The sequence below is a fragment of the Carassius auratus genome, unplaced genomic scaffold (genome assembly GCF_003368295.1).
Source record: "Carassius auratus strain Wakin unplaced genomic scaffold, ASM336829v1 scaf_tig00214794, whole genome shotgun sequence".
Lineage (NCBI taxonomy): Eukaryota > Metazoa > Chordata > Actinopteri > Cypriniformes > Cyprinidae > Carassius > Carassius auratus.
The window spans coordinates 278880-306033 of record NW_020527807.1 but is presented as its reverse complement, the minus strand read 5'-3'; the positions used below and the strand labels follow the sequence as shown (position 1 = coordinate 306033).

At 42.1% G+C, this 27154-nt stretch overlaps 1 protein-coding gene and 1 pseudogene across 4 annotated transcripts; both read left to right on the top strand.

The window, feature by feature from the left end:
- The first annotated feature begins 3137 nt into the window (after nucleotides 1-3137).
- LOC113092969 (protein MAL2-like) overlaps nucleotides 3138-27154 on the top strand; it is a 43732-nt pseudogene continuing 19715 nt past the window's right edge.
- On the top strand, nucleotides 13326-19893 carry LOC113092970 (uncharacterized). 4 transcript variants are annotated; one of them, XR_003287675.1, is made up of 8 exons: nucleotides 13326-14039; nucleotides 14229-14350; nucleotides 14479-14656; nucleotides 14759-15035; nucleotides 15135-15312; nucleotides 15436-15512; nucleotides 16498-19126; nucleotides 19268-19893. XR_003287675.1 is itself a non-coding variant. In XM_026258774.1 (6 exons), exons 2-6 carry the CDS (start codon nucleotides 14628-14630, stop codon nucleotides 16537-16539), a joined length of 603 nt encoding a protein of 200 aa, XP_026114559.1. In that variant the 5' UTR covers nucleotides 13326-14350; nucleotides 14479-14627; the 3' UTR covers nucleotides 16540-17990. The 4 variants fall into 4 exon arrangements, 2 of the variants coding, with proteins under 2 accessions (XP_026114559.1, XP_026114558.1); XR_003287674.1 differs by having other exon boundaries at nucleotides 13326-14350; XM_026258774.1 differs by lacking the exon at nucleotides 19268-19893 and having other exon boundaries at nucleotides 13326-14350; nucleotides 16498-17990.

Sequence of the window (27154 nt, the reverse complement as noted above, 5' to 3'; positions counted from 1 at the left end):
ATGTTTATTCCATATGCTTTAAATTTTACTGTAATCCACTTTTTTTCTAACAATTGTACTAACAGAAAATAATAATTATTATAATAATAATAATCAGATTACAACAAGCTACTGCAACTGATAATAATTATATTCTGAGTGCAGTACATACAGGTGCATCTCAATAAATTTGAATGTGTGGAAAAGTTCACTTATTTCAGTATTTCAACTCAAATTGTGAAACTTGTGTATTAAATAAATTCAATGCACACAGAATGAAGTAGTTTAAGTCTTTTAGGTTTGGAATGACACGTTTCTGTGTGTGTGTGCGTGTGCGTGTGTGTGTGTGAACTATTCCTTTAAGAAAGGAAGACCAAGAATGAGGACTCTCTAAATCAGACAACTCCAAAGTTGGTTTGAGTTCTGAGATGAAAAACAGACATCGATGGTTTTCATGAAATGAGCACATAATCACACTGTTGTTGCATCAAAATGTGAAGTAAACGGAGGACACAACAGAAACATTCATTTTCTACAAATAACTGACATCAGTCTCAAAAGAATGACGTTATCTTATGTATCTGGCTTTCAACATCTACAAAAACATCATTCTTTTAGTCTTAAATAAAAAAAATAAAAAAAAACTTTAACATGATGGAATTAAGTTTACTTGCCTTAAAACCATCTTTCCTTCTCATCTGAAGAAGCTGAGAAAAATTGCCTCCTCACAAAATCAGGCTTCTGTGTAGTTAACTCCTGGCATGGGCACAATGAAGACTATTTTATTTTACATGCAAAACATTACTTTTAACAATTACCACTTTAACAGTCTCAAAATAATTATACTAGTCTTTATTACATAATGCTGTTTTCTTTAGGAAACTAAAGTTTAAATACAAGTGCCGCTGGGTTATGATCAAGACCAATTTTCAACCCAAGATGGGTTTAAAACATCCCAAACGTCCTATCATGCGATCTCAACCCAGCATTTGGGTTAAAAAAAAAACACACTTTTAGAGTGTAAGGCTGCAGTTCTCTTGGTTGGCTGTGCATCTTTTTCTTCCACAGTATTTCCTTGCAACTTTCTGTTAACATGTTTGGATACAGCACTCTATAAACAGCCAGCTTCTTTGGCAATTAATGTTAGTGGCTTACCCTCCTTGTGAGGGGTGTCAGTGATCGTCTTCTGGATAACTGATCAGCAGTCTTCCTCATGATTGTGTACCCTAGTGAACCAAACTGAGAGACCATTTTGAAGGCTCAGGAAACATTTGCAGGTGTTTTGAGTTGATTAGCTAATTGGCATGTCACCATGTTCAAATTTGTTGAGCTAGTCAATTGGTGGGTTTTTTGTTAAATGTGAGCCAAAATCATCACAATTAAAAGAACCAAAGACTTAAACTACTTCAGTCTGTGTGCACTGAATTTATTTTACAAGTTTCACAATTTGAGTTGAATTACTGAAATAAATGAACTTTTCCAGGACATTCTAATTTATTGAGATGCACCTGTATCTGAACCTGTACCTGAAAAATCAGAGAACTCAGTCTCATATTAGAGGAGAACTCCGAGCTCAGAGTAGCGTGCTTATAGGCGACCCTTTTTTGGAAAAAGGGGTGCGCTGCTAAGTTACCACGAGAATCACCCAAATAGCCCCTCATGTTGAGGAAAGCCATGCTTGAGGTGTATAAACAAATACACACTGGCTGAATGGAGCCCAAGGAACCAAGGTCTAATCATCTCAAGAAAGGGTACGAAGCGGACAAGTAACCCTTATCGTACCGGATTTTAGAAAGTTTGTGTGCAAACGTACTACTTGTGGATTTTTAGAAAGTGCGCAAAGTGTTCATGTGCACACTGACTACCATGTGGTTTTGAGAAAGTACACAAAGCTTATCGTGTCTACTTAAAGGTTCCTAAGCATCGCAGAGGTGCTGAATCTCACGGGAGAGTCAAGCTCAATTTTACAAACCTCGGGCGAGGGGAGCATCACCTGAGGCAGCATATACAAGAAGACTTCTGTAACTGCCACCTCCACTTCCTGCTTGATGCGACAGCACCCCTAAGCGGCCAGGGGACTCCTCGGGGTGACCTGGCCGGATATCCATGAAATTCCCTGCAGTGCTGTGCCAGGCCTGATGATCAAGGAGGCTCCCTCAGAAACCTGTGATCTCAGCCGCCTAATACCGGAACATGAAGCCGGATGGCTGGTGCCAAGTATAGTATATAGAAAGAGGGTTACATTTACTCACCCATCCTCCTGTGCTGGAGCCCCGCTCAAGGGGTGCCTCCTTTTAGTCTGGACCATCAGTCAGGTGGTTGCTATGAACATAGAACCATAAAAACATTATAGGTCCAGCATAGGAGACTGTTATGCGAGAGGTTTCCACCTAACCACAATCAGGTGTAGAGCTGATGGTTACAGGGGAATTAGGAAGGGGAGGATAAAAGCAGAAGTTAACCCTCTGAAGTCGATTAACGCATATACGCGTTTTTACTGATAACCTCTTAGACTCCAGAGGGTTAAAAATCCCCAAGGGGAACGAGTAGATACCTCGGTATCACTCTGATTCGGACGAGAACTTTGCCTCGTCTAGATCATACCCCTTAGGTTCTGCTTACCTCCTCGTGACCCACGATTCCTCTAACCCCTGCCCGCAGGTGGTGGAGGAGCGCGAGTTGTGACACTAGCCTTCTGTGCCCGTCTTTGATCCTCAGATCGAGACAGGCCAGGACCACTATGTTGTTTGGGCTGAGACCTGGACCTTTGTGGAATAAAGGATCTGAAAGCACCAGAGTGCGACTTCGTCTCCCTGAACTTCTCAAATCGCTGTCTCAACGGAAATACCGAAAAGCTCAGAAGTCGAAACCTGAGCATTGAGAAGAAAGCTTTTTCTTTCCTCCCAATGTCTGCCATGTTCATCCACAGATGTCTCTCTGCTGCCACCATGGCCGCCATAGTCTGCTCATGGTGGAGGCGGCCTGCTTGGTAGCACGGAGAGAGATCGGTGGTGTGGCGAAGCTCAGCTACCTGATCAGAAAAAGGCCCCATGCCTCTATCCAGGTCTCTTAGCAGATCAGTCTGATATGCTTGAAGCACCAGCATTGTGTGTAATAAAGCCACAGCCTGACCTGCTACTGCGTATGCCTTGCCATTTAAGCGAGATGATTTTCTGAAGGGGCTTAAACGGCAAGGAGGGAGATTAAGAGAGGATGTTTCCCCTGCAGAAAGAAAAAATGTTCACAGATAAAAATGTATAAATTATTTATAAAATGTCAGCCTGAGCCCAACGGGCCCCGATTTATTTATGACCCTAGGGCCGGGCTTCGGGCCAATTTTCACGTTATAGCTCACATGTGGGCTGGGCCTCGGGCCTTTTTTGGGTTATTCTTCTATTTATATTGTTAGGCATTAATAAAAAAAAAATAAATAAAAAAAAGAGAAGTTGACGTCGACGATAGAAAAACTCACATAGAAAGACATTTCATAACCTTATAACTTTCATAATCTGATAATTCAACCCGTTATATTACCCGTTATTACACTGACATACTGACATGACAGTCTCACGCACGTATTTCCGTCAGCGCGACCCACGATTATACTTCACTTATATCAACTTATTGTAGTAGTAGCTATTATAGGCCTCTAAATTAATGTATTAATCATAGCCTAGTTGGCCAACTAATAATTATAAAATGATGATTCATGTAGCGGCGAGCATTTATGTGTCTGCACCTGTTGCTGCGGGCCACGCAGCAAAGAAGAGAGCGCTTCCTCGGTACTTCCTCGCTGCCTCGGTATTTCAACATTTTTCATTTTACTCACTGTGGTTTAATATGTAAAAATGTATTAAACTAACGGTCTGTGTGATAAGCTTGAAGTGTTTTATATTTATGAATTTTACTGTAGCCAGTAAAGTATTAGCGTTGATTTGAGAGGCTTAATTGATTAAATATGTTTTAGGCTACTCGCTGTCGGCTCGGCTGACTAACGTTAATCGTCATTTAAAAAAAATGCTTGGGTATGCTGAACCTATTCATTTGTAAATTATTAACAAAAGTTGTGAACTTATTTTTGTGCATGGCCAAACAGAATAAAATAAAATAAATACTTTAAGTAATAATGCTTGAAAGATTCATAGTAAATTAAACTGAATGCCCTACAGTAATTTTGCTCAACCGTGGGAGTGAAAAATTACCTAACAAGATGGGAGTGGCCACATGCCTGTCAGACCTGTTCCTGGTACATGACTCCAGCAGGATTTTTCTATGTAGTGCTTTGTTCAAACTGTTTTCGTCAAGTTGAATGAGGATGGCAGAAACACCGAACCCGGCCACTACCTCCTTTCCAGCACCAACTATTTCTCTAGCCCTTGGAATAGTAATATTGAGGACATATTTGTCACACCCTCAGCTCGTTCCCTCAGCCCCAGTCACCATTGCCAGTCACCATCCACTCAATCTCCCCTGCACCGCTCACGTGAACCGTCACCTGAATACTGATTACCTGCACCTGCACCAGCAATTACCACACCTTTAAATACTCACCTCACTCATTCACTCACCGGCTGGAATCAAGATTGCATGGACACTCTTTGTGGATCTTCTGCCTGCTCCTTGTGGACCATATTGTGACTCTGTGGAGATTCAGACACAGCGATTAAGGGAAGTGACTCTTTGTTGTCTGGCCTAGCTTTGTGCTTGAACTCACCTATTGATCAGTGCTTGAAGATTCACCGTCTGTGACCACACTTACCAGCTCTGTTGAAGTCCTATGTTAATAAAGCTTCACAAAAATACTTACCCGTCTTCTCCTCTCCTTGTGTGGATGTGACAGGATTCCAGCACCTAAAACAGAACTTCATATCTCCCATGGATGTTAACGCTGCTGCTCAGGGAGCGGCTTCGGACCCGTTCACCGAAATGGTGACTGCCCTCCGCCAAGTAATACAGTCAGTTTCACCACCCACCGAAACTAGTGCTTCCACCACCAACAGCACGCCCCTTGCACGTCCCGCGTGCTATGCGGGTGAACCGAGTGGCTGCAGTGGGTTTATTCTGCAGTGCTCACTGTTCGTCAACGCGAATACCAGTAAATTCCCCAATGAGGCCACCAAAGTCGCCTTTGTGATCTCTCTCCTCACCGGACGAGCGCTCCAATGGGCAGAGGCTCTTTGGAACTCCCAGAGTCCGGTTCTATCCTCATTCGATGCCTTCGCCACCCACCTCCAGGAAGTGTTCGGGGTGGCTCTAACTCCTCTTTCAACCCATGATGAACTCTTAAATCTCCGCCAGGGAGCCACGGAAATTCACGACTACACTCTCCGTTTCCGGACATTAGCCGCCACCAGTGGTTGGAACCAAACTGCCCTGCTAGCTGCATACCGTAAAGGTTTAAAGCCCCAGATCAGAAAGCAAATGGTCATTTACGACGATAATGTCAATCTCGAGACATTCATCAAAAAAACTATAAATGTTGCTCAGCACCTCTCGGCTTGTGCCTCCCCGGCTTCATATACCATCTCTCCATCAGCCAGAACGCCCTCGCCTCAACGAAACCAGGAGGAACCCATGACCACCGACTCCTACCGCCTAGATGCCTCCGAACGGAGACGCCGCATCCAGCAGCGGCTGTGTTTATACTGTGGCGAGGCCACTCACCTGATCCACGCCTGCCCGGTCCGTCCGCCTCGCCCAATGGTGAGTACAGTTTCCATTACCCCATCTGTATCTCACATACCTCATATCAAAGCCCAGATAACAATTAACTCACGCAATCTTTCCATCCATGTCCTGGTGGATTCCGGAGCCGCAAGCAACTTCATCTCATCTCACTTTGTAACCAAGCACCGTATACCCATCACCCAGAATGAGACCACCTACCGTATCACTACCATCCAAGGATCACCGTTAGGGGGAGGCAAAATAACTAGAAGGACACACGAGCTGGAACTCGTTCTGCCCCACGGACACCGGGAACAACTGGCCCTCCTCGTACTTCCTCGCGCTACCGTTGACGTCGTCCTGGGTAGGCCGTGGCTGGCCCAACATAACCCACAAATCAACTGGAGCACAGGGGAGATCCAGGCATGGGATCCGGGATGCCAGAGTCACATTCACCGTTCACCAGTCCAGAGTTCACAGTCCGAGCCACCGCACCTTCAATTGCACTCCACCTCCATAGGAAGACCTGCCCTTTACTCCTCCTACTCCGATGTGTTCAGCAAGGAACAAGCCACCCGATTACCACCACATCGGCCCTGGGACTGTTGTATCGACCTGCTGCCAGGTGCCAAGCTACCACATGGGAAAATATATCCACTCTCCCGTCCTGAGCAGGTGGCGATGGAGGAATACATCCAGGAGGCTCTCGATCAGGGGTTCATCAGACCATCCACATCTCCAGCTGCATCCAGTTTCTTCTTCGTCCCCAAAAAGGATGGCGGACTTCGACCATGCATCGACTATCGAGTGCTAAATGACGCCACCGTCAAGTTCGCCTACCCATTACCACTCGTTCCGGCGGCTCTGGAGGAACTGCGTGAAGCCAAGGTGTTCACCAAACTCGACCTCCGCAGTGCCTACAATCTGATCCGTATCCGAGAGGGAGACGAGTGGAAGACTGCTTTCATCACCCCTGCCGGGCACTACGAATATCAGGTTATGCCCTATGGGCTTGCTAACAGTCCATCCATCTTCCAGAGTTTCATGAACGAAATATTCCGTGATTATCTCCACCAATTCGTCATTGTCTACATAGACGATATCCTGATCTACTCCCGGAACATAGAAGAACACCAAACCCATGTCCGCCACGTCTTACAACGACTCCGAGACCACCACCTCTACCTAAAAGCTGAGAAGTGTGAGTTTCACTGCACTACCGTCTCCTTCCTCGGATACGTGATCTCTGCGGAGGGAGTTCAGATGGAGTCAGCCAAAGTAGATGCTGTGACCAACTGGGCGGAGCCCACAACGGTGAAAGAACTCCAGCGTTTCCTTGGCTTTGCCAATTTCTATCGGCGCTTTATCAAGAACTACAGCCTGCACTCTGCTCCTCTAACATCCCTCCTAAAAGGAGGTCAGCGCCGGCTGCGCTGGACACCCCAAGCTCGAGAAGCCTTCAGCCATCTAAAACACCTCTTCACCTCAGCGCCCATTCTTCGACATCCTGACCCATCCAAACCGTTCGTCGTAGAGGTGGATGCGGCCAATCACGGCATTGGAGCCGTGCTATCCCAAAGGTCTGGTGAACCTTGCTCACTCCATCCGTGTGCGTACTTCTCTAAGAAACTCTCTCCCGCCGAATGCAATTATGGAATCGGAGACCGTGAGTTGTTGGCCATTAAACTCGCCCTTGAGGAGTGGCGGCACTGGCTAGAGGGAGCTCAGTTCCCATTCACTGTTGTCACCGACCACAAAAATCTCCAATATCTGCAGAATGCCAAAAGACTCAATGCTCGTCAGGCTCGGTGGTCACTCTTCTTTGCTCGCTTTAATTTCCAGATCACGTATCAACCAGGTCACAAGAACACTAAAGCAGATGCCCTGTCCCGTATGTACTCACCAGATCCAGACACCAACAAACCTGATTCAATTCTACCACCCTCCGTTTTCCTCGCGCCTATCCTCTGGCAGATCGACGAGGAAATCCGAGCCGCCACCCTCGAGGAGCCTGCACCTCCGGAGGTACCCACGGGTCTAATGTACGTGCCCACCAACCAGCGACTCCCCCTACTGGAAAGTACGCACACGTCACCTGGCTCAGGACACCCTGGCAGCAGGCGAACCCTCTCGCTCATCCAGCAGAAGTACTGGTGGCCTAACATGGTTCGTGACGTTACCCGGTACATCCTCGGATGCTCGGTCTGCGCCGTTACCACCACACCTCGTCAACTTCCCGTGGGTAAATTACAACCACTGCCCATTCCTCGCCGACCCTGGACCCATCTAGGGGTGGATTTCGCCACTGACCTTCCCCCCTCAAGGGGGTACACTACCATTCTAGTTGTTGTTGATCGTTTCTCTAAATTCTGCAAACTAATCCCATTAAAGGGTCTTCCCACAGCGTTCGAGACCGCCGAAGCCCTCTTCACCAACGTGTTCCGGAATTATGGCACTCCAGAGGACATTGTCTCGGACAGAGGACCTCAGTTTGTCTCCAGGGTCTGGCGAGCGTTCTTCCAACTCCTCGGAACATCCGTCAGTTTATCTTCTGGATATCATCCTCAGACCAACGGCCAGACCGAGCGGAAGATTCAAGAGATCTCACGGTACCTCCGTACTTACTGCTCCCAACACCAGGATACCTGGAGCCAGTATCTGCCGTGGGCTGAGTATGCCCAAAACTCCCTTCGCCAAACCACTACAGGCTTAACCCCTTTTCAATGTGTTTTAGGCTATCAACCACCGCTGTTTCCCTGGTCAGGAGAAGTCTCTGAAGTACCCGCGGTAGATCACTGGTTCCAGGAGAGCGAGAGGGTGTGGGACTCAGCTCACGTCCATCTCCAACGGGCAGTTCGGAGGCATACAGAGACCGCTAACCGACGCAGATCGCCTAATCCCGTCTATCTACCTGGAGACAAGGTTTGGCTCTCCACTCGGGATATCCGCCTCCGACTGCCCTGCAAAAAGCTGAGTCCCCGCTACATAGGGCCGTTCACCATCCATTCTCAGATAAATCCCGTCACCTACCGCCTGGACCTACCACCACGCTACCGGATCTCACCCACGTTCCACGTCTCACTGTTAAAACGTCACACTGATCCAGTTTCTCCTTCCTCCACAGAACCAGAACCGCCTCCCCCTCCAGACCAACCCGAGATCCTCGGAGACAACATCTACCAGGTCCAAGAGATCCTCGACTCCCGGCGGCGGGACGGCCACCTGGAATACCTCATAGATTGGGAGGGGTTCGGTCCCGAAGAGAGGTCGTGGGTACCACGCAATGACATCCTGGATCCGGCTCTCCTCGAAGATTTCCACCGACAACACCCAGACCGCCCGGCTCCCAGAGGTCGTGGTCGTCCCCGTCGCCGCTCTAGGATGCCTGGAGTCACCCGTGGGGGGGGGGGGTAGTGTCACACCCTCAGCTCGTTCCCTCAGCCCCAGTCACCATTGCCAGTCACCATCCACTCAATCTCCCCTGCACCGCTCACGTGAACCGTCACCTGAATACTGATTACCTGCACCTGCACCAGCAATTACCACACCTTTAAATACTCACCTCACTCATTCACTCACCGGCTGGAATCAAGATTGCATGGACACTCTTTGTGGATCTTCTGCCTGCTCCTTGTGGACCATATTGTGACTCTGTGGAGATTCAGACACAGCGATTAAGGGAAGTGACTCTTTGTTGTCTGGCCTAGCTTTGTGCTTGAACTCACCTATTGATCAGTGCTTGAAGATTCACCGTCTGTGACCACACTTACCAGCTCTGTTGAAGTCCTATGTTAATAAAGCTTCACGAAAATACTTACCCGTCTTCTCCTCTCCTTGTGTGGATGTGACAATATTCAGGGGGCCTGATTTGTTTGGAAATTGTAAGTGATCTTGTTTATAACTTTTTCAAGGCTTACTGGGTTAAACCTCTATAATTCATAAAGATATAGCCTTTCTTGGAATATGGCAGTATACACATCGATTTTTTTAAATTTATTTTTTATCAGTTGTTTGGAGGGATGGTGTGGATATTAGTAGCATCGACGAATGTGTCAGTGCGATTGTTTTAGGGTTGGGTGATGTTTGTGTCAGTAACCATGTTCATCTGTTCGTCTGTATACCTTGCTGCCCTCTTTCTGCTGGGCCTGGCAGACAAGATTAAGACTTACTGGAATTTCATGGTGAGTGTGTATGACTTTACAAATGCACAGTGCTAAAATTAATTTTAACCTAACCCTAACTTGGTAGAGCAGGAAATACCAGTGCTTGTTTTTAAAGTTACATTTTTAAATGGGTAGGAGGATTTGCATTTGTTCAAGATCATTTTCTATCCCATGAGTTCATTATTATTAAAATTAACAGATCTTTATTTTTCTAATATGAAGGTCACTTTTTACCCAAATTCAAGACTATACCTTTTACTATGCCTGCATTTTTTTTTTTTTTTTATTGCATTTTATGTATATGTTGTTTTGTAGATCCTGAATTGTTATATTAAATATGAAAATCCATTTTAAATCATTACATAAATTACAACCAATTGTAGTGTTTAAATAGGTATTACACAACATTAAATGGAGGTTTCATCGCTGGTTTGTGGTGTAATTTCCACTACACCTAACAAAGTTAGTGTAATTATACAAATCAGTCAATGACACATTTTGCCATTGCCCACATACAGTGATGGCCAAAAGTGACATAAATGTTCTGTTTTGCAAAGTTTGCTGCTAAAGCTAATGTGGTGTTCATTCACATTGTTTCTAGATTTTTGTGCAGAATGATCGGATGCATTTTAAATAAAGTGAAAGTGAAAAATGAAAGTGACGTGACATACAGCCATGTATGGGTGACCCATACTCAGAATGCATGCTCTGCATTTAACCCATCCAAAGTGCACACACAGCAGTGAACACACACACCATGATCACACACCCAGAGCAGTGGGCAGCCATTTATGCTGCAGTGCCCGGGGAGTAGTTGGGAGTTCGGTCCGAGACTCAAACCCACAACCTAAGCGCTAAACCTGATTTAAACTCAGTGTTTATTATCTCAATGTTTAGTTCAATGAATGATAAGACACTTGTTCTTTACTCTGTTTTATTTTATATAAGAAGGTGTGACATTAAAATATATTAAAGTGCACATAAACACACATCAGAAATCGTGCAGATCACACATCCAAAAGAAAAACCTATCAACGTTGCCCCACGACTTTTATTAAATCAGTTTAAATACTGAAGGTTTTGAAGCACAAGGATCAATATTGCCTCATTATATTTTTTGCCAATTAAAGCCTTTATAAAATGTATATGTTTATCATTGTTTTTCAGTATACCATGAAAAAACGTGGAAAAATTATCTATAAATACTGAAGTATCAAACTTGGCTATATATAGATATATATATATATATATATATATATATATATATATATATATATATATATATATATATTGCAAAGTTTGATATATATATATACAGTACAGACCAAAAGTTTGTTAACTTTAACACACCTTCTAATTCAAAGAGTTTTCTTTATTTTCATGACTATGAAAATTGTAGATTCACACTGAAGGCATCAAAACCAGTAGCGTAGCCAGAAAAGAGACTCTTGGTGTGCATATGAAAATCACATTTATTGTCAGATTACTGTGCAAAATTATGGGATAGTATTTTTGTCGCACTGCTTCCATCCAACCATATTCCTAGTGGTAATTTGCAGGTCGTGTCAAAATGTAGTTAATTGTTAAATGTAATAATTTTCATCCAAATATGATAATTTTGAACTTCTGGTACGATACTTGGACATTTCCAATCTGGCAACACTGTTGATGTTGGGCCTGGAGAGGGAGAAACATCCTCATCAGGTGTAACGTTAAGGCCTTGTGTCCGGCTCTTAATCAAGCCAAGGTTTTTTGCTAAAAAAATTAAGAAAGGAGCTCTGCGACATATTGCTAGCTAGCAAATGTGCAATCAAAAATAATCTGTTTATATCATAGACCGCTGGGGTCACAGTCAGCTGCTGTTTGCTGATTGGTTGGCAGTCCATATGTCGGCAGATATGTTTTAACAAAAATTATTTAAAATGTAAATTACATTTTAAAATGTTTAGCATTATTTCACCATATATTGGAATCTTATTTCTGTGCCCCTGAGAGTATGATTTAGTGTGTGTGTATATATATATATATATATATATATATATATATATATATATATATATACTTAAATGCAAAACTTCTCAGGTTACGAATGTAACCATGGTTTCCTGAGAGTGAACGAGACACTGCGTCCTCTGAAGGGACACTATGGGGAACACCTCGTCGTGACCCGTGTCTGAAGCATACTTTGAAAAATGCCAATGTGTTGGCCGGCGACAGCCTCTGACGTCGCTACCGGCGCGACTATAAATACGCGCCCATAGGACCCGTCACTTATCTTCTTCGTGAAGCTTGCGTCCGAAGCATGGCAGGGAGCTAGAGGACGCAGTGTCTCGTTCCCTCTCAGGGAACCATGGTTACATTCGTAACCTGAGACGTTCCCTGTCAAGGGAACTTCGAACTGCGTCCTCTGAAGGGACACTATGGGGAACAGTATACCCACGCCACCATGCTGAGGGGAGTGCAGGCCAGAATCATGGGAAACACTAAGTACCAACTCTACCATTTCACCGGGAGTTGCCCCTGGGACGGTTCGACGGCTGTCCATGACATTATCCTTTATGGCCAAAGGCCTAAGCTACATACCCAACTTACCTGAAGGGCCTCGGCCCGGGGTAGAGCTGAAGGCTTGGAATCACGAAAGATTCCTTTAAAGGGATACGGCTAAGAACTAAGCACGGTTTATTACCAAGTCTTGCCTGTCACAAAGGAGGGGCTCTCGTGGCACTCTGATAGAGCAGCTCGTAGATGGAATAGGACCAACCAAAAACATAACAGGTCCAGGATAGGAGACTGTTATGTCCTCAGATCGAGATGGGCCAGGACCCCTTTGTTGTTCGGGCTCTGCTGCTGCGTATGATTTACCATTTAAGCGGGATGTATCCTGGAAGGGCTTAGATGGCAAAGAGGGAGTAGAACCCAGCAGAGCACTAACTTCAGTGTCAGAAAGGGTTAATGACAATGCATCTTCCTCCCGAAGTTCGCTCTCATTTGCCGCCGGAGAGTGTGAGAGGAAAAGTCCCTCTCTACACTCCTCAGCGAGATCCACCTGTGATCCCCATGAGCTCATTCTCCTCCGTGCCTCGGCAACGGTGGGTCCTGAGCCGCGAGATCCAGATGACAAACGAGAGCGGAGCTTTTTCACAGAAAAACGCTCGCAGTGTGCGCAGATTGCCCCCTTTAAGGACATCGCGTGCGTACTCTTCGCCCAAACAAGAGACGCAAAGACTGTGTGTGTCATCAGGTGTCAAATAACGCTGACATGGATGCACACACTATTTAAACGCCTTGCTAGTGGATGCCATGATAACGATAATAGATCGCTCTTACCGTTCTGGTCGTTTCTCAGATGCACGCTTCAAACAAAACAGTCAATGAAGACAAAGAAGATAAGTGACGGGTCCTACGGGCGCGTATTTATAGTCACGCCGGTAGCGACGTCAGAGGCTGGTCGACACATTGGCGGCCAACACATTGGCGTTTTTCAAAGTATGCTTCAGACACGGGTCATGACGAGGTGTTCCCCATAGTGTCCCTTCAGAGGACGCAGTTCGAAGTTCCCTTGACAGGGAATCAGAACAAACATAATTCAGAAAGCAAGTACCGGCATAACTGATAACAGTTTTTGAAAGATGAACAATGTAAATCAGTAGGGGATTTTCAAACTCTAATGTTACATTAACATTTTCAAGATGAAGAAACAAGGAAAAGAAGAATGAAGTAGAAATAGAAATAAGTAGAAATAAACAAAATTTTTGAATATTAGACGGACGTTTACTTTTTTGATATTGTATTTCAGAATGAAAGATGAAATTTTAAAAAGGTGCAGCTTGGTTTTTTGTTTATGAGAATGACAATGAGAAGACACTCTCTTAATTATTCATGACACCACGTGGATCTTTCCAACAACAGACATGTCAAGCAAGCTGTGATATCGCGCAGTAGATGAGTGAGGCGATCATGGGACGCAAGTGTTTGTTTTCGTGGTGCAAAAGTTCAAATGGGTTGCATATGTTTCCCCGCGATGCTGCCAGGGCTAAACTCTGGCTGAGGGCGGTTGGTTGGCCATCAACCACGGACACATCCAGATTATATGTGTGCAGCAAACATTTTTCGAGAGAGAGCTTCGAGAATTGGAGAATGGTGGACTTTGGCCTCGTTGACTAACAATGCAAGTTGCGTCTTGTGATTGATGCGGTGCCAAGTCCCGAGGACTTTTCTATCCTTTCAGAGGTATGTGTGTGTCTAAAATTTTAACCTGATCGTTTTACTTTCCTTTTGTTAAATAAGCGCTCATTATTAAAAGATTTTATATTTCGATAGTACCTCAATTGTATGCTTAATTTGTGTAATTAATTTTGTAATATATTTAAATATGTTTGGGAAATATGTCTTTGGAAATTAATATGTTTGTATTGTCAGCCTAAACTGTGTTGCGAGATGGCGTGTCAGACCGAACAGCCTGCCAAAAAAGATGCTGCATGTCAAACCCATCCCGATATGAAGCATATGTCAACGCAACATCGCTGGAAACCTGAACGAAGGTGCGAGATTATGTTGCACACTTTACAGTATCAAACATCAAAAAACATTAATAGTTTCATAGTTTTTTTTTATTTAAGTGTATTAGGCACAATGTATTTATTTCATTTAGAAATATCTAATGTCATAGGCACTCAGGTGAAGCAACAGAAAAGGCATGTTGGTTGCAACACTTCCACACCATTCATACCACTAGAGAAAGGTCCTCTTGCAACCTCTACCCCCTTGAAAAGGCCCAGAAGAGAGGCTGAGGATTCTGATTGTAGTTTCTAACCAGGAATGACTTACAGCAACATCTATAATGAGAGGTACTCATAGACTGGTCATGTTTTTTTAATGTACTTCTATTCATCATACATTCATATTTAATTATTATTAATAATGATTATTAATATTGCTGTTTGTTGTAGCACTGTAATTGCAACACCACCCCATATAATGAGGAAATGCATTGTTTATGAGGAAAACCGCATGGACCTGTTCAAGAATTACCCTGCCTGCTCAAGACACTGTGCAATAAAGAGCAGAACAGTGGGTACAGTTCTACATGTGGACCAGACCTGTGTTCATTGTGAACATCACAAACAGTGGGCCAGCCAACCGTATGTCAAGAACATACCAGCTGGAAATCTGCAGCTTGCTGCTGCTGTGCTCTCTAGTGGCTCATCCTTCTTGCAAGTCGCCAAGGTAAGATTTTCTTTTTCTCTCCAAAATATGTGGGATTTGTATAATAATCATTTTTAACAGTTTTAACTTGTATATTTAACTGTTTTTCTTTTGGGTCAGTTTATGCAGGCATTCAACATTCAGGGGATTTGCCACACTACATACCTGAAACACCAAAGGACATTCCTATTCCCAACAATCAATTGGCAGTGGAAACAGCATCAAAATACTGTGATTGCAGAAGCACTCAAAGGAAGGAATGTAGTTCTGGGTGGGGACATGCGTGCTGACTTACCTGGTATGTGCAGTTATGTTGATAATATGCCATTTCAGTTAGCTATAGAAATGTGCTGTTATAAATTACTACTACAGAGTTTATTTCAAGCACTAAAAATGTACATGCTAATATGACATTGTTTAGGACACAGTGCAAAGTATGGAACATACTCGCTGATGGACCTCAGAGCAAACAAGATCATGGAAATTCAGCTCATTCAGGTAAGTTTGTAGTGATTTGATTATTAGCATTGAATGAGTGGAAAACAGATCATAAATTTTTGTTTTTTGAAGAAGGTTGATATGATTTTCCAGAGCAATGAAGTCGGCAACAGTCAGCGTATGGAGAAGGAAGGTTTAGAAAAAAGCCTGAGAGAGCTAGAGCAGAGAGGAGTAACTGTGCGAAAGATTGTCACTGATAGACATCCTGGTGTGATGAAGTTCCTCAGAGAGAGTGGACCAAGCATTTTGCATAGATATGATGCATGGCACATGGCAAAAGGTTAATAATTTAGTAGTTCTAATAATAGCCATATCTAACTGAGAGTATAAAAACAAGGATTCATAATTATATGTTATGTATGTGTTGTCGCTCGATGGTCTCTGGAGGATGGTGTTCCATGTGTGTGAGAGCATGTAGGCTCCCTCATCCCGGTTGATGGTATCCTTGGCCCGCTTCCTGATTTCAATTGCCTCCTTTATCCATCTTCTGTATCTGTTTGGTTCTGATCTGATAATGTGTCCATTGTCCCAGTCCATAATGTGGTTGTTTCGTTTGCAATGATCTGATATAGCTGATTTTAGTTGTTCCTGTTGCGCTTTTTCCTTTTGAGTTCTAGTTAGTCGTCTTGTTGTTTCTTGTTCACATTCTTTCTGATGTTCTTTCTTTCTTGTGTTGAATGGCCTGCCTGTTTCTCCTACGTATGTTTTATTGCATGATTTTTCTATGGTATCTCGTATATGACATTACATTTTTTGTCCTTGGGGTGTACCAGTAACTGCCTTAACTTTGTGTATGGTTTTACTACTGTGTTTATGTTGTATTTTCTCATTGCCCGCTGTAATGGTTCTGTTATGCCTCTGATATATGGTAGGGTTACTATGTCCTTGTTTCCGGTTTCTGGTTTCGATTTGGGTTTTGTTTTTGATTTGGTTTGCTTGTTTGCGACTTGTTTTTTACTCCACCTGAACGTTTTTGTCTTTCTAGAAGAAAACTGTCTGGATTTTAATCATTGAGAAGACAAAATGAAAATCTTTGAACTATTACGAGGAAGTTATGGAAAAGACTGTGTCAAAGCCCTCCGCCGCTTAGAGAGGCTGGAAAAAACAATGGCACGCCATAAGAACCACCTAAGATTCAACCTCCGATGTCGAGATGAGGATATTACACCAGCAAGCCTCAATTTAAGGACCCTATTCACACTAAAAATGCGGAAAAAATAATCAAAAGAGCCCGAAAAGACCTCGTGAAACAGAGGATAAGAACGACTGTAAGATCGAAAGAATCACAGAACAAACAAAAGTAGAGAAGGACAAATTCAAAGGTTTTTTCCATATAGATCATGACACGCAAACTAAAATAGACGAACACCTGGATACCACATACGAACAAGAGTTCAAAAAAACTAAAATCCAACAGTTAAATAAACTTCAAAAGCTGAAAGAGAAAGAGAAAGAGAAAGAATGCAAACAATAAAACATGCATGGAAACAAATGAAACGTGGGTACGGAATTTGTCACAACGCACACTCACGGAAACCGAAAAAAGAATTTTAACACGAGGTTTAAACTTTGCCATTACGCGAAAAAATATACCACACGAGGAGTACATACTAGCAACAGAATTGGCATGTCAAAAAATCCAAGACCAGGGACAAAAATCTGAGCTACGCAACACCATTTTAAAAACCGCAAAATTACCAACAAGCAACATCACAAAAGAGGAAAGAAAAGCAATAACCACACTCAAAAAGGATAAAACTATCACCATCATACCAGCGAACAAAGGACGTACAACAGTTGTCATGGACACGGACAAATATGAAAAACAGATGTAAGCACTGCTAAAAGACAACAATACATATGAAATACTAAAAAAGGACCCTACTGAAGAAAAGAAAAAAAAAGCATTAAAAGCACTTCTCAAACCATTACAAGAAAACAGAAAAATAACAAAGGAAGCATATGACAATCTAATTCACACAGCAAACATTATGCCACGAATATATGGAACACCAAAAATACACAAAAATGGCATCCCATTACGCCCAATAGTAGACAGTATCGGCTCGGTCACTTACAACTTATCAAAAGCATTAGTGGAAATTATAAAACCCCTCCTCGGCCTAACAGAGCATCACTGTCAAAACTCAAAACAACTAGTGAAAGAACTCAACAACATGAAAATAGAATCAGATGAAATTTTAATTTCACACGATGTCATATAACTTTTCACAAAGACCGCCGTGGATGTAACACTTCACATCGTACAAGAACGACTCCAGAAAGACAGGACACTTAAAAGACGCACAAACCTCACAGTCGATGATATAACTGAACTACTGAGCTTCGTCACAAAATCCACATATTTCCAATATAGAGGGACAATATTCAGACAAAAAGAGGGATTCGCCATGGGGGACCCACTATCAGCCATAATGAGTAGTTTTTTCATGGAGGACTTGGAAACTACTGCCATAGCCACAGCACCATCGCACTGCAGACCAACCCTCTGGACACGTTATGTAGGCGACATACTGGAAAAAATAAAAAACGGACATACACAGGAACTCACTGACCACCTGAACAGTATTGACCCCACCGGAAACATAAAATTCTGCAACAGAACCATAGCTTTTTTAGATTTAAAGATCCACCACAGAGATGATGACAGCATCAAAATAAGAGTCTACAGGAAACCAACACACACTGACCAATATCTACTTTGGACATCTGAACATCCCACGGCGCATAAATTATCAGTAGTGAGAACACTTTATGAACGGACTAGTTTCATCACGGAGGAAAAAGACAGAAAGAAAGAGGAAAAACATATCAGACATGCACTTGCATGCTGCAAATATCCGATATGGGCCATAAACAAAGGAAAAGAACAATTCGCAAACAAGCAAACCAAATCAAAAACAAAACCCAAATCGAAACCACAAACCGGAAACAAGGACATAGTAACCCTACCATATATCAGAGGCATAACAGAACCATTACAGCGGGCAATGAGAAAATACAACATAAACACAGTAGTAAAACCATACACAAAGTTAAGGCAGTTACTGGTACACCCCAAGGACAAAATAGAGCAAGACAAAAAATGTAATGTCATATACGAGATACCATGCAAATCATGCAATAAAACATACGTAGGAGAAACAGGCAGGTCATTCAACACAAGAAAGAAAGAATATCAGAAAGAATGTGAAAAAGAAACAACAGGACGACTAACTAGAACTCAAAAGGAAAAAGCGCAACAGGAACAACTAAAATCAGCTATATCAGATCATTGCAAACGAAACAACCACATTATGGACTAGGACAACGGACACATTATCAGATCAGAACCAAACAGATACAGAAGATGGATAAAGGAGGCAATTGAAATCAGGAACCGGGATGAGGGAGCCTACATGCTCTCACACACATAGAACACCATCCTCCAGAGACCAACGAGCGACGGGGGGGCAGGGCGTGGCCAGCCCGGCGGAACTGTCATGTCCGCTGGGTTGGCCACACCCAGAAAATAACAGCTGATAAACGACACGTCACAGCTGTCAGATGACGCTTCTGAGGAAGGCTGCAGGTTGCAGTCGAAACATGTCAAGGTAAAGAAAAAGTTTTTTTTCTCCACCTGAAAGTTTTTGTCTTTCTAGAAGAAAACTGTCTGGATTTTAATCATTGAGAAGACAAAATGAAAATCTTTGAACTATCTGTAATGTACTAATTCTTTTTTTAATGTTCTGCAGAATATGTTGACAGATTGCAGGATCTGCTTTTTGAAAGTGTGTTGGAGCAGCCACAACTGTTTCAGGAACCTCTAAAAGGACTGCAAGTTCCTGACCACCTCTGCACACAGTTTCAAAGACCTGAAAAGAGTGAAGCTGTTGCACAACAAACGTCACGATTTAGACCACCTTCTGTCTGTCTGTGATCTAAAGTAAATAAACAAATTACATGGAAAAATTGAAATGATAAGTTCTTTATTTTAGTCAAGGGGAGGGGGTTGAAAACCTGAATAGGTTCCAGTGTTGTCAGGGAACTGCTCTTTGATGCTGGTAACAGCACACGAGGGAATCACCACCCTAATGTGTCGGCCAAGGTACCCCTAGCACCACCGGACAAAAATCCTATAGGCCAGGTGTCTGTAGAAACTGAGATTGAAACTATAGTTTAACTTGTTATGGATCATTACATAAAATACTAAAATGCTACCTGTACTGTAAATGTATGTTAATCGGAAATTATAAGTTTAGTTAACACCAAGTAAGAATGTTACTAACCTATTGAGGACTGTGTTCTCCATGTCACCATAGAGCTGGCGATATGTAACATAAACAGCTTGCAAAACAAATGTGTTTAGGGCGACAGGTTCAAAACCTGGATGAGCAGTTATGCATGCTGCCCCACCAACCTGCTCACATCTGTGTATCACCTACATGTTAGGAATTAAAAGTAATAATAAAAGGTGTATTATATATATATATATATATATATATATATATATGTGTGTGTGTGTGTGTGTGTGTGTGTGTGTGTGTGTGTGTGTGTGTGTGTGTGTGTGTGTGTGTGTGCGTGTGTGTGTGTGTGTGTATGTAATGGAAACATGCCCAAAACCTACATATGATAAAACACGTATTTTGACTGATTACATACTGAATTGCAATACAGTGAATTGAGTGTCAAGTTGCGTTTACCTGTGCCACCTCTCTACAGCACAAGTTTTCTCTTGGAGACAGCCTGGTACAGTGACCACAAGTACACCTGTTGCATATTATACGTTTATGAATGAAAACGCTATTTTCAGGTCTAGTGCCTGCAGAAGAGTTTTTAGTCTTCTCTGATTAGTTAGCTAGCAGCTAGCTACCATTCTGACACTTCTCCCATCCCCGCAGCCTCCGGTTCATCCATGTTTTCGTCCACAGTCACGGCAGGGGCTACTGGCTCAAATAGATAGGGCAGAGGACCTGAACCGCCATCTACTATGTCTCCATTTAGCCCTGGGGAATCAGGAGGAGAGAAGTCCTCCACCTCCACAGAGCCCTGCGTACTGCTGCCACTGCAAATTTCTATGTCACTGTCCATCTTTATTTGGGGTTCACCGGGCGCGTAGATGCTATGTAAGCAATGTTTTTTTTAAGCGTTATTTTATTATTATTATTTTTTAATAAATGCATTTATAGTGTGTATATAAACAACTTTATATTTTATAATGACTGTAATTACTCATGTAAATTAATATGTTTTAAATAGAATTACGATTACTGTAGGATATATGTAGCAGGGCATTCAGTAACTCTTGAAAAGACAAAAATAAAGTGTCAGTGTATTTCATTAGATTTGAACTTTTCCAGTTTTTTTAAAAAAATTAGTATTTCCTCAAGTTTTGCCACTGATTTTTAGTGACAGTCGATATGCATGGGCTACTGGCGATGAGATTTTCCCCCCTCCCCTCTCCTCTCCTCTCCCCTGCTGTACCACACCCACTCCCCTCCCCTCTTGTCACAGCCACCACGCCCATTTAAGTTGCATTTTTCAAAAGGATTGTGAGCTAGATTTGAGCTGAAAGAGGGGGGTTTCATGACCCTTTAAAATGTCCCACATACCAAAACAAGTAAACAGTTTGGGGATTTTAAACAATAGGGCAATTGATCCTCCGTTGAAAAAAAAAAAATGCTGAACAGCTGTTCATTTAGAAACATTCTCAAAATTCTCCTAGAACTCACACTTTGCATTCAGTTAACAGATCCACATGAACCATGCATGAAATAGAAGTTTATAAACTCAAACGATAGCTTTATGTGATTTACAGATGAACTTGAAGTCTTTATTCATTCGAGAATAAAGACTGTTCAATAATAGATCATCTTTGACTCGGTAATACAAATTCATGATCCGATTCGTGAACAGATGATTCTTTTGAGCCAATCTTTTAAAATAATCATTTATTTTGTTAAATAATTTTGTTATTTTGTTTTGATAGATATGAGGAGCAGGGCATGCAAAATTGCTAGCCCGGCATCCTGGGGACTTTTGTTTTTACAGTCGGGCAGCATATATCCTTGCTCTGCCCGACGGGCTATCGTGAACAGTGATGTAAAATTCCTAACTTTTTCGCATTGTTCACTTGCTTGAATGGGTGAAACGGATCGTAGTTGATCATTTGCACTTGTTTCTAAATCTTGCCAATTCAAACGTCTTAACAATTAGCACGCGTTCGGAGCTTGCGCTCACTTGTTCAAAGCACACGTTGAGAGCAGCATTGCAGACAATGTGTGTACACAGAATTAATTCATCTTTCACGTATCGTAACTTCTGAATGAACACATGCACACAAAATTATCTCAAAATAATTGTCTCTGCAAGTATTCTCGTAAACACGGTTATGTTTTAAGTGAACGTATACAGTGGCCTGCAGCTCAGAAAAATTAGCTGTACCGGATAAATCTGTGGCGGAGTGACTGTGACGGGGCGGAGCCAAAAATGAGGAAGATTAGTTCCGCCCGGACCATATATCGCAAACACCGCCACTACCGGGAACGCCGGCAAACCCAAATCGGCGTGTTATTGGGAACGGGTGTCTTGTTGAGCGTGGCGATCACTGATTGGGCAATTCGGTGAAGAGGAGACACATAAATAGGGCATCAGAAACACAGGAAGTGGTTGGTGATTCCCAGTAGTTATTGTGGGTGCAACGGAGCGGAGGAGAGAGTTGGAGAGAGAGAGAGAGAGAGTGTGTGGTGTACTGTGGAGCTTGGGCAAAGAGAGATAAACACACAGGGCTGAGTATACGAATATCTTTATTGGAGCATTGTGTTCAGATGCATTGTGTGATGTGAAGTTAACACTCATTGAAGATCTGCTAGGATTTCAGGAAGGAGATCGTGCTGCCAGTTGTGTCGGACGTCGGTTATCTGGAAGAGAAGTGGAAAGATCCAGTGTTAATGAAAGTGTGAGTACACTGAAATATTCATAGAGTCAACAGTTATTTTGCAAGTGTGGAATATCCATATACCTCTTGTGAGTTGTGACCAGTGTGAGTGGCCCCACCGTAATAGGATTGGTGGGTGAGCCGGAACCAGCGAAAAAGGAGTCTGGTGCCTTGTCGTGGCTGTGACGTTTCCTCTGGCCGTCTGCTGCATCGGTGCCCCCAACGTCCAGGAACTAATCCCCGGTCCTATGTGGTTTTGACCCTAATTCACTGTGAGTGTGTGGAGTGCAGTGGGCGAGTCCTTTTCTTTGCTGTGTGCACACTTGAAGTCTGCAGTGTCGTGCTGTGTCATGTTGTCAGTAATCACCCTCTAGGCTGGGAGAGAAAACCCTTTGGAGAAGAACGTGCACCGGTGTTGTGAGACGACCGTCTTTTATATACATGCCCGCTCGTGGCTTTGGACCCCTACTCTGCCGAGTGGTGACGAGTCAACAATAGCAAGTAAGGAACAGTGTGCATATTGTGGGGGACGACGACTGAGAGAAGTGTTGGCTGCTATAACATCCAGCTGTGTAGCCCTTGTGTATGAATACCTGTTTGTGGAGAGCTTTCAGAGGTTCGCCCCTGTCTAGATCTCTGGTCCATTGTCTGGAAGAGAGGAGCGGGAATCGTTCGAGTAATTCCTGAGGTACATACCCGGTGGCACAAATCTACCTGAAGTCACCCAGCGTGGTGGCACCAGCTGAGGCCGTGGAAGGCCCAATGTGCAGCAACTTCAATCTGTACTTCTATCCACTCTTGGTCAAATTCGAGAGGTGGTGTGTCTTTCTCCATATATTCACTGAAGCTAAGTAAATTTGTGAAGGAACTCTGTCTGTCTGTTACCAGTCCTACAGGTCTGAGCTTGAGGCTCTGAGTCGTTGTGGGAGTGTTTCCACGGTTGGAGGTGACAGTGTTGAGTGTTGGTCTGGGAAGTCTGCCCCGGTGAAGACCACAGTTGTCGTGACATATACACCTTCTCTAGACTCCCGAGCTGAAAATGACTAAAGCCTGATGTCCACCTCTTTGAGGGTCTGTGAGTTGTATCCATTCAGTATTGTCATTGTATACCCACCTGCATGCCCAGAGCAAAGCTCCAGTCGCCCTTTGTATACTCTTCTGTACGCCCACAGCTAAGAGCCAACATATTGCCCTTGTATACTCGTCTGTACGCCCAAAGCTAAGAGCCACCGTATTGTCCTTGTATACTTACTTGTATGCCCAGAGTCAAGCTCTAGTTGCCCTTGTATACTCACCTGTACGTCCAAAGTAAAGACCCAGTTGTCCTTCTGCATACTTGCCTGTACGCCCCGAGTGAAATACCAGTGCATCATCCTTGCATACTCCCCTGCAAACTCCATCCATAGGGTTTACCTGGACGAAAATCGAAGTTAAGGATTGTGTATCTTTCTTGCATACTTACCTATACACCGAAGGCCAAGACCCCAATATATTCACCTGCATTACTTACTCTCTCTCTCTCTGTAAATTAGACGATGTGAAAGGGGGCGTGTTTCAAGATACGCACCTTTATTACACAGCTTACTTTGAAATTTATCAGCGTCAGAAATTTCTTTCCCATTAGGGGGAATAGATTTTTATTAAACGTTTAAACAGAATGTCGTTTTAGGCCTAAATATGTATGTATTCTTTTTTAATTATATCTACTTGCTTTCTTTGTATGTGTTTATGTATATATGGACGTTTGTTGTGTGTGTGTGTGTGTGTATATATATATATATATAATATATATATATATATATATATATATATATATATATATATATATATATATATATATATATATATATATATATATATATATACACAAACATACTAGGGCCAATAATATGTTCCTGCACAACCAGAGGCTGCAGGTTCAGGACCGCAGATCTGGGCCGCAGTTCTAGGACCCTAGTTTTTCGTAACAGCGCCACCTACCGTACTGGACGATATAGCGATGGCTGCAGTTTGAGGACCGCAGTTCTAGTACCCTGTTGGTTTAGTTTGCAGTCACGTTACTTTGTATATAGCATCAATATATTAATCTCAGTAGTATTTGTTTTTAAATGTGATTTTTGATTCAAAATGCAGCAGAGGTTAATTACTAAGTGTGCTTTGAGTCACAATTTTAAATTTAAACATGAATTTACACAAAATATAAATGAAATATATATATATATATTTTTTATTTATGTATATCAATTTTAAAACAATTGTAAAAAATGAAGAACCTCAAAGTCTTAATCTCTTGAATTATACAGTATATTGATTAACCTCCTTAAGGTGAATTAGCTCATTATCAGGTAAGTTAAAGTTGGAATCAGTGTATGGAGTCACTAAATTACTGCCAATATTTTAAAAGTTGTTGATAGGCAAGACAAGACACAGGAATGATTCAAGAATGTTTATATATATATATATATATATATATATAATACAGACCAAAAGTTTGGACACACCTTCTCATTCAAAGAGTTTTCTTTATTTTCATGACTATGAGAATTGTAGAGTCACACTGAAGGCATCAAGGGCTATTTGACCAAGAAGGAGAGTGATGGGGTGCTGCGCCAGATGACCTGGCCTCCACAGTCACCAGAACTGAACCCAATCGAGATTGTTTAGGGGTGAGCTGGACCGCAGACAGAAGGCAAAAGGGCCAACAAGTGCTAAGCATCTCTCGGGGAACTCCTTCAAGACTGCTGGAAGACCATTTCAGGTGACTACCTCTTGAAGCTCATCAAGAGAATGCCAAGAGTGTGCAAAGCAGTAATCAAAGTAAAAGTGGCTACTTTGAAAAACCTACAATATGACATATTTTCAGTTGTTTTACACTTTTTTGCTATGTATATAATTCCATTTATAATTCCACATGTGTTACTTCATAGTTTTGATGCATTCAGTGTGAATCTACAATTTCCATAGTCATGAAAATAAAGAAAACTCTTTGAATGAGAAGGTGTGTCCAAACTTTTGGTCTGTACTGTATACAGTATGTCATTTTTCCGACAACATCACAACAGCACCAAAGTGAACCCCTTTTGCATCAGTTGCTGCATGGACAGAATGGCTGTAGGCTTCAACTCTAGAGAAAGAGAGCGAGAGACAGAGAGAGATAAATAAGAAACATTTGTTTAACATATTCAACTGGAATATATATATATATATATATATATATATATATATATATATATATATATATATATATATACACACACAGTGGGGCTCGAAAGTTTGGGCCCCCCTTGCAGAATCTGTGAAAATGCGAGTAATTTTCAAAAAATAAGAGAGATCCTACTAAATGCATGTTATATTTTATTTAGTACTGTCCTGAGTAAGATATTGTACATAAAAGATATTAACATTTAGTCCACAAGACAAATAAATTGCTGAAATTATTAAAATAACCCCCTCAAAAGTTTGGGAACCCTTGGTTCTTAATATTGTGTTCTGTTACCTGGTGATCCTCGACTGTCTTTCTGTTTTGTGATGGTTGTGCATGAGTCCCTTGTTTGTTCTGAACAGTTAAACTGAGCAGCGTTCTTCAGAAAAAATCTTTAAGGTCCTGCAAATTCTTCAGTTTTCCAGCATCTTTGCATATTTGAACCCTTTCCAGCAGTGACTTTATGATTTTGAGATACATCTTTTCACACTGAGGACAACTGAGGGACTCAAACACAACTATTTAAAAAGATTTAAACATTCACTGCTCAAGAAGGAAACAAGATGCATTAAGAGCTGGGGGTGAAAACTGAAGATCAAAGTAAATTGTACTTAATTTGTGTACCGGGAAACATAGAAGTATCTTCAAAACTTTTGAACACGATGAAGATAGCCAAATTTGTCTTATTTTTCCATTTAGTTCTGCCCTTCGTAAGCAACAGAAGATACTTGTATGTTTCCCAAACTTTTGAGGGGTTATTTTAATAATTTCAGCAATTTATTTGTCTTGTGGACTAAATGTTGATATCTTTTATGTACAATATCTTACTCAGAACAGTACTAAATAAAATATAACATGCATTTAGTATGATGTCTCTTATCTTTTGAAAATTACTCATATTTTCACAGATTCTGCAAAGGGTGCCCAAACTTTCGAGCCCCACTGTGTATATATATATATATATATATATATATATATATATATATATATATATATATATATATATATATATATATATATATATATAAAGTGAAAGTCCTTCAGCATGTGGTGCATCTCTTCAATTCGGGCAGGGAGCTCCCTTTTTGGATTGTAATATGTATCTTGAAAAAGAGAGAGCCTAATTGTTAGAATAATTTAAGATCATGAAAATATCCCAAGTGCCTTTTTTAATCATCTGTCCTACAATGAGCCGAACCAAATCCATAAAATCACTTCCTATTGGCCATGCAGAACATGACAGAAACTAACACATGATATCAATGGACTGTATGTGGAGTAGACCTGCAGATTAGGCCAAATTGTAACAGGCTACTAAAATTGCCAAATGCCTCATTAATCAATGCAAAACAATGCCAAAACAACAGGCTAACACATAGAGCAACTAGGCAGTCAGTGCAGTTTAATTATGAAAGATATTTTATACATAAATATGGTAAAACTATGACTATTAAGCCAGTATTCACACTAATACATTAAGCTGCAGGTAAATCTTACAAACCT